The following is a 13,423-nucleotide window of genomic DNA, read 5'->3' on the forward strand; positions in this document are numbered from 1 at the left end:
TCGCTATGAGTCGGAACAACTCGACGGCACATAACAACAACAACAATTATTAAATGGATCCCAAGGAGATCTTGTAGCATGATTCATTTTGTTGTGTGCCAGCATGTTAGAATTGACCCCTAGCTGACCCTCCAGGTGGTTTTCTGAGGTAGTAAATTGCAGAGGAGGAGATTGCCCATCTTTCTCCCATCGATCAGCTGGTGGATTCAATCCATGTGTGTTTGAGATTTCAGCACAGCTTCTTCCTATTTGGCCATCGGTTAAAGTATTTGCCCATTAAGTAAAAGGTAGATGCTTTAAACCCATCAGCTGTTTCATGAGAGAAAGATAAGGCTTTCTCTTTCTATAACATTTTATAGCTTTGGAGTCCTTATAAGCAAAAGTCTATTCTGTTCTGAAGAGCCTCTTTGTATTCGAATATCCTAGATTGGCAGTGACTTGTATATAACTTTCATGCTAAACATTGCCAGTTAGTTACTTAATTTGTCATTGCTGCTTGAAATTTTTTCATGGAAAGGGTGAATCAATCTCTCTGTGTGGCTGAGTACATGGAATTCTTGAAAAATCCAATCCTTTTGAGAGTTGTATGGAGTTGCTAATTTGAATAGTTGTGAGGAATCAATAAGTTTAAAATTTAAAAGAATAAAACTTTTAATAGATAATAAAGGTAATAATAGATAATATAATAGATACCTCTTATAATAAATTATTGTACTAACGTATTTCTTGCCATGGTTTTAATCTTTTCTATTCTCTGTCAAATCAAATTTAGGAAGGAAAAAACCAAAACAAAACATAGCTTACATCTATGGGTTTACATACACATTCTGGCTTTTTTAGAAGTTAACAAGGCCATTTGACAGATTGTGCTGAGATAATGTTAATGGGACGTTCCCCCTTTCCTGTCCTGACCTTTCCTCCTGTTTGGAAGGAAGTGCACCAGGGTAATCTTCCTAGCTGTCGTCTTATTCCTTAGAAGGAAGCCTGGCGTGCACAGCCCTGTCTCTTCTTCCTTGGGAGCTATTTCCTATAGAACACCCCTTCTCCTTCCTGTGAATCCTGTCACGTACTCAAGGTGCAGTCCTTATACTTATTTTCTGCCCCTCCACATCTTTTGACCCCCCCACAGCAGCCCTGCCACTGAGGTGCTTTATCTCCTCTTGAGATGACCATGAGTTGGAATTGACTTAATGGTGACTGATAGCACTCACACAGAGGGGACCGTGAAAGGCTATGAAGAAATGGAATTTCAGCTGATGGAAGTAAATGTTAATCTGATGATTGACTAGTTGGCCTAACGACCTGTATCTTGTGTTCATGTCTGCCAGAACACACTGCCAATGAGCTGATTACCGATATAAGATTGTGCCTTTCCCTCCTGTCCTCTTTGTCTACCTAGATACTGCCCACTTATATACAGTTCTCAGACCAAATTCTCTTCCTTGTATTTTCATTTTGGTCTCTGTACCATCTGATGCTTTTCTTTATCAGTGCTGATCATTTTGTGTTCAAATCTGTACTTCCTCTACATTGAAGCCCCATAAGCAGAATGACCACTTTTCTTTTCACAAAATATAAACTGATGTGGTTGATGAACCAAAAATTATTACTAGTGAAGAAATGGACATGTGTGGTCAGTGGACATTGTACTTGACATCATGGTCTTCTTCTGTTCTCAATACTTTAGAAGCAATGTGCTAAAGATAGCTTCTTCTAAAGATGTTTTTGTTCTTGTTATGTGCCTTTGAGTTGCCAACGACTCGTAACCCTATGTATAACAGCCCTAAACCCTGCTCTATCCCTTGCCAATATTATTGTCTCTGACACACCAATCCCCATTACCCCAATCGCTGGATCAATCGACCTCATCAAAGGTCTTCCTCTCCCGCGCTGTCCCTCCAACCCTCCCAAGCCTGGCATCCCCCTCCAAAGACTGATCCCGCCTTGCCACATGTCCAGAGTATGTCAGACAAAACTTCAGAATCCTTGCCTTCAAGGAGCAGCCTGGCTTCACCCTCTCCAGGACGAACTTGTTTGTTCTCCTAGCAGACCGTGGTATAATTCAGTACTCTTCTCCAACACCACAGCTCGAAGACATAAGTTTGTCTTCTGTCATCTCTAGTCATCTTCCAACTTTCTAATGCATGGCAAGTGATTGCAAAGACCATGGCCCGTATCAGGCACACCTTAGTCTCAAGACTGGCATCGTTGCTCTTCAGTACTTTAGAGAGTTCTCTGACAGCAGACTTTCCTAATGCAATTTGTCTTTTAATTTCTTGGCAGCTAGTACCAAGAGTGTTTATGTATAGCTAAGCAAAATGAAGCTGTTGGTAATCTCAGTCTCTTCACCATCCATCACAATGCTGCTTATCGGCCCAGTGGTGAGAATCTTTGTTTTCTTGATATTAAGCCTCAATCCGTATCGAAGGCTACAGTCTTTGACCTTCTGCAGCAAGTGCTTCAAGTCCACCTCCGTTTCAGCAAGCAGGATTGTGTAATATGCATAATGCAGGTTGTTGATTAGTCTGCCGCCAATCCTGATGCCACATTTCTCCGCATAGAGCCGAGCTCCCTAGATAAACTGCTCAGCATATAGATTGAAGAGATATGGAGATAGGACACATCCTTGGCACACACCCTTCCCAGTTTTGAACCATGCAGTGTTTCCTTGCTCTTTTCTGACAGCTGCCCCCTGGTCCAAGTATTCACATAAGCACAATCAAGTGTTCTGAGATTCCCATTGTTCTCAGAGTCAGCCACAGTTTGTTGTGATCTACACAGTCAAATACCTTTGCAGAGTCAATCCTCTGATACTCCCTGCTTTCAACCAAGATCCATCTGACATTAGCTACAATATCCCTTGTACCACGGCCTCTTCTAAACCCAGCTTGCACTTCAGACAGTTCTCTGTTGGCATATTGCTCCACTTGTTTTTGGATAATCTTCAGCAGAATCTTGCTTGCATGTGATAACAATGACGCTGTTCAATAATTTCCACACTATGTCGGATCACCCTTTTTTGGAATGGGAACAAATATAGATCTCTTCCAATCAGTTGGCCAGGTAGCCAGCTAACCAAATTCTCCAGATTTCTTGGCACAACTTGGTGAGCACATCTAGGTCTGTTTGTTTAAATATGTCAGTCCATATACCGTAAATTCCTGAGGCTTTGTTTTTTGCCAGTTCTTCCAGAGCTTACATTTATAAGATTAATATATCTAACCTTATTTTATAGGTTTATACTATAGAAATCATAGGATATATTGTCAAATATGTACAATAAATTTAAAAAATTACTTAATTTAAGGGGATAATGAAAGACAAAACTGTCTTATTGGTGAAATTTGCTTTTGGTGCTTCTGGGAATAAAGAATGTAGGAGAAATACTTCCTTTTTGTTACATTTCAGAACAATTAATATTCATTATGTGTCTAGTTCTGTGAAGATTTGTCAAAATACAGGGAAGAGTATTTTATAACCTTGAACTCCTTACTCAAGCCCTGAGCTGGCCTAGTGAGGACAGGACCTTGCCGTAGATTATCCTTTAATAATTATGCTACAGTTTTAAATCTTATTTTTATAAATTACACTTATGCTTATAAATAAAATGAAGTCAATAATATGAATAATTTAGCAATGTGAGTTATTTTTGCTTCCAAGGAATTTTGAGTAAAACACAACAAATAGCAGTAAGTAGTATAAAATACCAGATATTATTTTAGAGCCAAATAAAGAATATTTCCATATATGCCTTTCTTCCTCATTGTGCTAATATAACATAATTGATATCTTGAAGAGCCAACAAGACTGCATTTGTATGCACTTAATTTTACATGATTCAGTCTTTAAAGTGTTGGTCATGGCAAAATTTCTGCTTCTTTGCCAGCTGTTTTGTGGAACATTGTCACGTAGGTAATAAACAGTTGAACCAAGTTCCACCTGAAAATAGCATGTTGGGTGCCTTAATGCTTTGATATGGCAGCTAATAGTGTTTCTTTTGTTCTTGCACCCGTTTACACAGGGCATTGATGTACGAGATGCTCCTCTAAAGGAAATCAAGGTGACAAGTTCCCGACGATTCATAGCTTCATTTAGTGTCGTGAATACTACAAAAAGGGATGCTGGAAACTACCGCTGCATGATTCGCACTGAAGGAGGTGTTGGCCTATCAAATTATGCAGAGCTGGTAGTTAAAGGTATTTAATGTGTTTTTATACTCAGAACAATCTATGAAAATAGATGTAGTAGACAGTTTTTAGTTGGTTATGTGATGAAAACTCAAACTTAATCTTGTCTGTGCCTGAACAGCAGTTTGGTGACTGACTACACTGATGGATTGCATTTTAAGTACAAATGTGCACATAAATAGGATTTTTTAAAAAGCATATGTTACTTATATTAGTTTAGTTGTGTACAAATAAATGAATGTGCTCTTGGCAAGTTCTTCTCCTAACTATATAGAGACATTACAACCTATAAATTTTGTTAAGGAATAAAAATATTTTACTGATAGAAAATCACTTAAAATGCCACCAGACAGGGAGTTTATGATAGTGGGTGGTTAATAAAATAAAGCAGTGTCAGTATAAAAATGTTCAGTCATATCATACAAGCCATATTGATAACATTATGTTAACATCTATAATGTCCCAGTTAACTTCTATTACTATATTTTGCATGACTGAAAAATTGAGTCATTAGGTTAAAGAAAGTGAGGAAGAGGCAAAAACTAGAGGAGAAATAAGTTCCCTTTAAATGATTTTATGCCTGTGTTTTGGGGGCTGAGGAGTTTAAAGTATTGCATTGCCATGGCAATTTTTCATACTAGACAGAATAATTTGACTATAGAAGTGTCGCGAGACATATTTTAGACAACCTGTAGCATGCCATTGCTACTTCTTCCCAGGAAGATAGAATGATTACTGCTTTTCCATTTTCCCCTACCATTTTTTAAACTTGTGATAGAAAATTGATCTGTTCTGGATGGCCTGTCATTAGGCTTCTGTCAGCAATTTCCTCAGTGTTGGCAATGTTAAGATTTCCTGGGTTCAATCTCACAACTCTATAGTTCCCACAAGAATCTAATGAAGAACATATAGGTACCCTGTTTAGATCAGAGAGCGGAACAGCTCTCAGTACCTACGAGAGCAGTGGTTCAAATCTACCAGCTGCTTTGAAAGAGAAGAATAGGCAGTCTCCTCCTATTCAGTTAACTGACTCTGAAAACCTGCCACAGGGTCAGCTATGGTTCGGTTCCAACTCAACAGTACACAGCAACCTGCTAGAGCATAAGGGCAGGAGGGTAGGACCGGGATATTTCTCATTCTTCATCCTGGACATGTTCTACATTTGTGAATGCTTAAAGAACTGCCTCGCCATGTTTTAAGGAATATAGATGCCTGCTGCCCCCACTTCTCTCCACTGCCAGGCCCACATCAAACCAAATGCTGGGAACAGTCTTTGTTGTAAATATCTATAGGTCATTGGCACAAACAAGTCCCTTGTGATAGCTGAGCATTAACTTTACTGTGAATGTTAATTGCACTTGGCTTATGAGAGAAAATGGTTTGCAGTGAATCTACCTCAAGAATCATTAGTTGAAACAATGAGTGATACTCACTGTGAGGAAGCTCTTATCAAAATATCTATTTGAATAATTTATTTTGCCTCAACAGCTTCTCGTTTGTTTTGAGTTGACGTTAAACTTTAACTGCCCTGTCTAGCTAATATTTACATTAAGGTGTAATTTCTTTAAGAAATCTAAACACTTCCCTCCTGACACTGCTGGGAAGTGAGCAGTCTCTGTGAGGAATGTGGACACCACTTCACCTGGAGCCCAACACAGCAGCCTGGGGTCCCCACAGCTGAGTTCTTCTTACGTTATTTTTGTTTTACTCTTTGTAATTGTTTTTCCTTTTCTCATTTAAAGTCTCTGTAGTACTTCCTGATTCAGTGGTGTCCGTGTGGTAGAGACTTTACCCTTCGTTCAAGATCAGTATTATTCACATCTAGAAGCGTCTCCAAAAATCTCCCCTGTGAAGTTCATTGGTGAAGGTTATGAGTGAATGAGCTGTCTACACAGGTCACTAAAAGTTGGAACTTGCTCACCAGCACCTAATGACAAGCAGTGAATCAGAAATGTCTAGTCTGTGAGGACAAACATGACTGCAGAGCCTGGACGTGGGTCTCATTTCCATTTGTTCACACTAGATGTCTGTCCTCGGACAGCATAGCCGAACTTGGCTCACTGACAGAACCCCAGACCCCTTCCTACTGCAGCCTGCCAGAGCTGTGGCTGTTAGCAGGCAGATAGGGCTCCAATCTAGTACTTTTTCTTCATTTCCACTTTCTTTTCATTTTTTCCTATAGATTTTAGTCTTTCAAGTGAGATAATGGGTTGGGTACTACTAGGTTAATAATGTGTTATCTAGAGAAAATTGCTTTAAAAGGCACAATGACATTTTCAAGCCACTAAATATATCATTTAATACTTTTTATATATGCCATGTAATATTTGGAGGGTTAATGAACAAATGAAGCATGAAATTCTACGGAATTTATCGCTTTCTTAAGGTCACCCAGTAATTTGGTACAAGCCATCAAAAGAAAGCCAACTCATTCACTTGTTGAACTATCATTTTTATCCATATTTAAATATCAATATTTTTGGTACCTTGCTATTGATGTTGTTCTGTACTTTTGAGTCAGAATTGACCCATAGCTGACCCTCTGGTGTGTTTTTAGAGGGAGTTAATCGCACAGGAGGTGATTGCCCATCCTTCTCCTGTGGAGCAGCTGGAGGTCTTAAACTGCGTGCCTTTGGGATTTTAGCCCAGCTTCTTGACACTGGGTCACCAGAACTCCCTTTGGTACCATAGATATAATAAAAGAAAAAACATAAATAAATATGTGTGTGTGTGTGTGTGTGTGTGTGTGTGTCTCCTCTGGAATGTATATGTAGATTTTATATACATAATATAAGGGAGTGCTTGTGGTGTAGAGGTATATACCAGTTCTTACAGACCCTTCATTGGGTTTTCACAACTGTAAATCTTTATTATAGAGGAGATTCCCATTTTTCTCCTTTCAAACAGATGGTGGACTGAAAACAATGACCTTTAAGCTAACAGCACAACACATTATATACTATTCCACTGTGCCAGATATATTGTTTGCTATATAAAAAGAGCCCTGGTGAACTCACAGTTTAGCACACAGTTGTTAAACCAAAGGTTGATGGTTCAGATTCCCCACTCCTCTGTAAGTGTGACTGCCACTTACTGTAGTCAGTTCCAGGGTGTAATCTGTGTGGAAGGAGCCGCACCTGGCTGCTAGCTGAAAGGCCAAGAATGTGGAACTCACCAGCTACTCTCCTTACAAAGGTGTAATAGAAAGTCTACTTTTGAAAAGATTACAGTCTGGGGAATTGAGACATTTCTACTCTGCCATTCCTGCAGTGGGGGTTAAGAGTAAAAAATGACTCCAATAGCAGCTAGTCCAGTTTCCATTTGGAGTCCTGGTAGTGCAGTGCAAAAGTGCTTGGCTGCTAAGCAGAATGGCCGCAGTTCTAAACCACCGGTCACTTGCTGGGAAGGATGTGCCAGCCTGCTTCCATGAAGCTTTATAGCCTTGGAGCCTCTGTGCGCTCATTCTACTCTGCCCTATGGGTCACTGAGGCAGCATCTACTCTACAGCATTTGGTTTAGATATTCTTTCCTTTCTTCAGTTTGGAAAAATTAGTCCAGAATTTAAATGCTGACTTACTGTTTGTTATGCTGCTCTTCTCTGTGACCCAAAAACCCTGTAGAATATTTATCTTTGTTACTTCCTGATTCATTTGCTACTTTTCTTAATGAAGAATTAATACAGAAAATATTCTCTAGACCAAAAAAAAAGGTATTGAAGTCACGTTTATTGTAGGATATTAGTAACAATTTAAATGAATTGGTGTAATCACTCAGCTCTGTGACCTTGCCCTGAGTTGTATCTTGAATAGCAAGGCAGCAGCCCTTGCTGGCTTTGCAGCTTGGAGGTAATTACAAGTACTTTCTGAATGGCTATGTTAATGCCTTAGGATGTGCTATAGAAGGGCCAATCCATGTCTTGGTTCAAAGATTGGGCTAATATTTAAATTGATGTTAAAGCATCGAGAGTTTAGTCAGTACTGTTGAAAGAAGTGAGAAGCCAGCACAAATCTAGTAGATGCATTAGAAGAAGAATGTTTTCTTAAGTTTCCACTAAATCTGTGATTCCCCAAATACAACTCAGTATGACTTACTATCCTTAGGATACAAAAAAGTGCAGGCACAACAAAGAGGGCTGCTGTTGTTGTGCCCTCAGTTTATTGACTGGGGACAACTATCTTCTCAGGTGCTGCCAGGGCTCAGGGAGCCTACTCAGTGGGAGGTGTGATGATGGTGATCACCTTGCTGTTTCTGACTTGAGGGGTGGGGGAGGAGGTTGTGCCATGCAGCCCTGTGTTGAGAGCAATGGAGGGTGGCATGCTCCACTTTCCCTGCATTAATGCAAACTAAATGAGTAGCTAAAAACAGTACAACAGGAAGATATAGCCACCTGTGGATATAGTCCTGAAAATATATAAGTAGGAATAGATGGATGGCTGCATCAGTCTTACCTTTTTATCCGAGTTGCTTATTCATTAAGATAGAACCTAATGATATTTCATAAAATGGTCTTAATTACTAATATCATTTGTGGTGTGACATTTATAGTGCATTGACATTTTTTATTGTTGTTACATGCCGTCAAGTTGGAACTGACTGGTAGCTACCCTTCCACTGGCGTTTCAGAGGCAGTTAATTACATGAGAGGAGATTGCCCATCTTTTCCCCACAGAACAACTGATTCAAACTGCGTGCTTTTGAGATTGCAGCACAGCTTTTTACCACTAGGCCACCAGAGTTTCTTCCATGTTGGCATTTACAAGGATATTATTTGATACCTAGTCAGCCATTGAACTTGTTCTTAATTATATGCTGTTTATAACAAATGTGTATATCAAACACTTTTCAGAAAATCATCTAGAAAGAGCAGTTTTAGTTTGAAACAATGAGGGAAACTTTGTTGGTTTGTAAAGTGTATTTGCTGCTGATTTTATAGCTTTGCCCTGCTGAGCGTAGTATGGCCGAACTCCCGAGCACCTCTCCCTGTTGCTGCCTCAGTTGCCCGTTCCTCTTCCCCTTTAACAGGAGGGGAAGGCTTTGTGGTTCTCTTTGCTGCATCTTTCTTCAGCTGAGTGAGCCCACTAGGAATCATTTCCTGGGAGCCATATCACCCTAGATATTATGAGATCAGTGAGAACTTTATGTTCTCAAAACCATAGAAGCACTGGAATAAAAGTATAAGGAAACATAATTTAATAATGTCGATTACTTGTCCCTGTGATGATTTTGAAGACATTCTCAATAACAATGTTGACAATCTCCCACTTGAGACAGTTTTCTTGTACAAGTTCTTGTGACAGAATACCAAATCAAAAGAAAACAAAAATCCCAAACCCTTAATATCTATGTAAAATGGGAAAAGATGTATACAAGCATAAATGGAAGTCTGCCTAATTGAATAAGCATCTTTGTGTTAAACTCAAAAAATCATTCTAATAAACTCACTCCTGAAATTTGAATATCTAACCCATTTTAATAATTGGCATATGTTTAGTTCTTTTGAGACTCAAGCAAAAATGTCTAAAAGTCACTCTGGTTTGATATTGCAGAGCCGCCTGTTCCCATCGCCCCACCACAGCTGGCTTCTGTGGGTGCCACCTACTTGTGGATCCAGCTCAATGCAAACTCCATCAATGGTGATGGGCCTATCGTGGCCCGGGAGGTGGAGTATTGCACGGCTAGCGGAAGCTGGAGTGACCGGCAGCCAGTGGACTCCACAAGCTACAAGATCGGCCACCTGGACCCTGACACCGAGTACGAGATCAGTGTGCTGCTCACCCGGCCAGGCGAGGGTGGCACGGGGTCCCCAGGGCCTGCTCTCAGGACAAGAACCAAATGCGCTGGTGAGTCGCAGGATGCCTGTGCCTAAGGACACTGTTTTCTGAGTGTAGGCTTGCAGAGTTGGTCCTTTTCAGATGGTTAGCACACTTAGCTCCTTTGCCTACAAACTTCATTTCTGAGCTGTGAACTTGGAATCAGTGGCCCTGATTTTGAGGTCTCTCAGCTTGCCACCACTGCTTCTGTTTTTATTCTCAATTTATGTCTTACTTTAAGTATAACATAGTTTGTATTGGAATGTCGACTTTAATGACCTCTCCTAATTGTTCAGATCTTCCTGACCTGCTCCCCCCCCCCATTTTTTTTTCTTACCTGTGTATTAGTAGCCTGGATGGCTGTGCTATAAAAATTCCATTTCAAGATAGCTTTAAATCTGTGCTTCTGTTGATTGGTATCTAATGGAGAGATTGTTTGTGATGACTTGGGCCCATGTGTAAAATAAGCAAGAATGATCTGCAAGCTTTGCACATCAAGTATTTGATGATAGTGTTCTAATCAACTTTGCTAAACTCTCTACAACTTAAATAAAAGTAATATTGATGAAGAGAGAAATTTAGATTATCATACAATTCAAAAGCTGAAGAAAGCTTCCCTTAAGAGGTGGTAGTACTGTTTCTTTCTGGAGCAAATAGAGAAGGGGGAAAAATGGAATACTAAAGTACTCTCCCATCATTTAAGTGATAATGTTGTTGTTGTTGTTATGTACCGTTGAGTTGTTTGCGACTCATAGCGGCCCTATGTACAACAGCCCTAAACCCTGCTCTATCCTGTGCCAATCGCATTGCCTCCGACAGACCCATCCCGATTACCCCAGTCACTGAATCAATCCATCTCATAGAGGATCTTCCCCTCCTGCGCTGTCCCTCTACTCTACCCAGCATGATGTCCCTCTCTAAAGACCTGTCTCTCCTTGCAACATGTCCAAAGTATGTCAGACGAAGCCCCAGAATGCTTGCCTCCAAGGAGCAGCCTGGTTTAACCCTCTCTAGGATGAATCTGTTTGTTTTCTTGGCAGTCCATGGTACATTCAATACTCTTCTGCAGCACCACAGCTCAAAGGCGTCAATTGTCCTTCTGTCCCCCCTAGTCATTGTCCAGCTCTCTGATGCATAACAAGTGATTGCAAAGACCATAGCCTGTATCAGGCGCACCTTCGTCTCCAAAGAGACACCATCGCTCTTGAGTACTTTAGAGAGGTCCCTAACAGCAGACTTTCCCATTCTAATACGTTTTTTTTATTTCCTGGCTGCTGGTGGCAAGAGTGTTGACTGTGGAGCCAAGCAAACTGAAGCTGTGAACAATCTCAATCTCTTCGCCATCCATCCTAATGCTACCAATTGGTCCAGTGGTGAGAATCTTTTTCTTCTTGACATTGAGCCTCAGTCCATACTGAAGGCTGCAGTCCTTGACCCTCTGCAGCAAGTGCATGAGGTTATCTGCATAACGCAGATTGTTGATAGATCTTCCACCAATCCTAACGCCGCACATCTCCTCATATGTAAGTGATAATAAGTTCTTAAAATAAGTTTTAGGCTAAACAGAGGAGATTGCATAAGTTTTTGTGGAGTCATACTATCTAAGAAGGTTGTTATCAGTGTTTCCATGCTTTAAGTACTCAACACAGTCTGATAGGAAGAGGAGAGACTTATTAACCCATATTTTATTAATTCATAATTTGCAGTATAATGTTTCTACAGATTCAAATCTCTTGGGAAAATTCTGATGTTTTGAATTGCTTTTCCCAAAATGGAGCTTTTAGCAAAGGAAGTTAGTAGTCTTTCCTTCTGATGACATTCTGATGACATTTCATAGCCCGCACACGGTGCCTTCATGCCACCCTACAACAGCATTTCTAGAAGGCAAGCTTTGCTGAATTGGTGAGACCCATGGTCCTATTTTGAGATTTTACAGAAGATAAAGGAATTTCATAATCCTTTACCTTTCTCACATTTCTAAACCCTGTTACCTCCTCTTTCTCTTTAGTAGTAAATCTTTTCTGTGTGAAGTACTTTTTTCTATTATTTCTTGTTATAATGTAGACAGTCTTACATATATATGAAGAATGAGAGGGCTCGAACTCTGATAGTTTAGCGGTAAGAAGTTGCACTGCCGACCCAAAGGCACACAGTTTGAAACCTGTAGCCGCTCCATGGGAGAAAGATGAACAGTCTCTTCCTTTGCAGTTGTCTGCACTTGAAAACTCACTGGAAGGTTGGCTATGAGTTGGTTCTGACTTGATGCTATATAACGACATAAGTGTATGTATATATAGTTTTACAATATAAAAATCCCTTTCCCTCTACTAGATACTTAATAATGTCCTTATGAGATCTCTAGATAGTGTGTTCTGTAGGTTACAGGCGAGGGAAGTGACTTCTGCACTACTGACCTCCTCTCCATGTTCCTGTATGATTTCATTCTGAGGCCACTTGAAGGCGTCCTGCGTTGGAGTGACAGCACAGTCTCCCTTTTTCTATAGAAGATTGTTACTGTTCAGCTTGGATAGAGAAAATGATGTGTTTCATTCTGGTTACTAGCCACTCCACTTACTTATAGTGTTCAGTCCTTTTCTGGCTTCACACATTTTAACTTTTTTCTTGGTTTCTCTGAATGGCTCAGTCATTGACACAGCTGTCTGTATTTCCACTGAATAGAATGAATTCCTCTCTGTTTTGGGGAAGTTTATTTGGTATGGCTGCATGGTTTATAAGCACACAGCTTTCAAAGAGAGCACTCCTCTTAGAATAGATTGACGTTTTCTTTTAGGAAATTATAGTCAGTTTCGACTAGTGTTTGCCTGCCAACAAGGTGCCTTAAGGGCTCAAAGCTTAGCCAGCTGCCCATGACCTGCCATCCTGTGCTGATTTTTAATATTTTCCAAAAATGTGTAGTTGAGCAAATCAGCGTTAGAAACATGTCAAGTGAGATAGTTAAAGTTAGAAATTAGTGAGAGAGGCCTCTGACATTGGTGAGAAATATGAAGTCAGATGAGACTTTTTTTTATTAATCATATAAAGAAATTTATTTCACTATATCTTGATGTAAGGCTTTTTAGAAAATCCACAGCTTGGTGATTGGTGATGGACAGAGAAAAGGTGCTACCATCTTATGTTGTTAGTTGGTATGGAATCAGTTCAAAGTACTTATTAAAAGAATGAGCATTGGCTTCAAGTTACTGGTAAGAACAAGGGCCGTGGCCTTTGGATCAGCAAGCTTCTTATGGATTACACTACCAGAGCTCTAATACAACCTTGTTGTTGTGACCCATAGCTGACCTTCTGGTGGGCTTTCAGAGGCATTTAATCACAAGGGAGGAGATTGGCCATTCTTTTCCATCAGACCAACGGGCAGGTTTGAACCACATGCCTTTGGGATTGCAGCACAAATTTTAACCACTCCAA

General features: G+C 40.1%; 1 protein-coding gene across 2 annotated transcripts in view; it reads left to right on the forward strand.

The window, feature by feature from the left end:
* The window catches only part of PTPRM (protein tyrosine phosphatase, receptor type, M), a 921,068-nt gene that overhangs the window by 276,079 nt on the left and 631,566 nt on the right, over positions 1–13,423 (forward strand). For both annotated transcript variants that reach the window (XM_006891412.1, XM_006891411.1), the window contains exons 5-6: positions 4,022–4,196; positions 9,734–10,027. In XM_006891412.1, the coding sequence (XP_006891474.1) occupies positions 4,022–4,196; positions 9,734–10,027 (469 nt within the window). The remainder of the gene's footprint in view (positions 1–4,021; positions 4,197–9,733; positions 10,028–13,423) is intronic.

Source organism: Elephantulus edwardii, unplaced genomic scaffold (genome assembly GCF_000299155.1).
Source record: "Elephantulus edwardii isolate Elephantulus edwardi_28Jun2011 unplaced genomic scaffold, EleEdw1.0 scaffold00097, whole genome shotgun sequence".
NCBI lineage: Eukaryota > Metazoa > Chordata > Mammalia > Macroscelidea > Macroscelididae > Elephantulus > Elephantulus edwardii.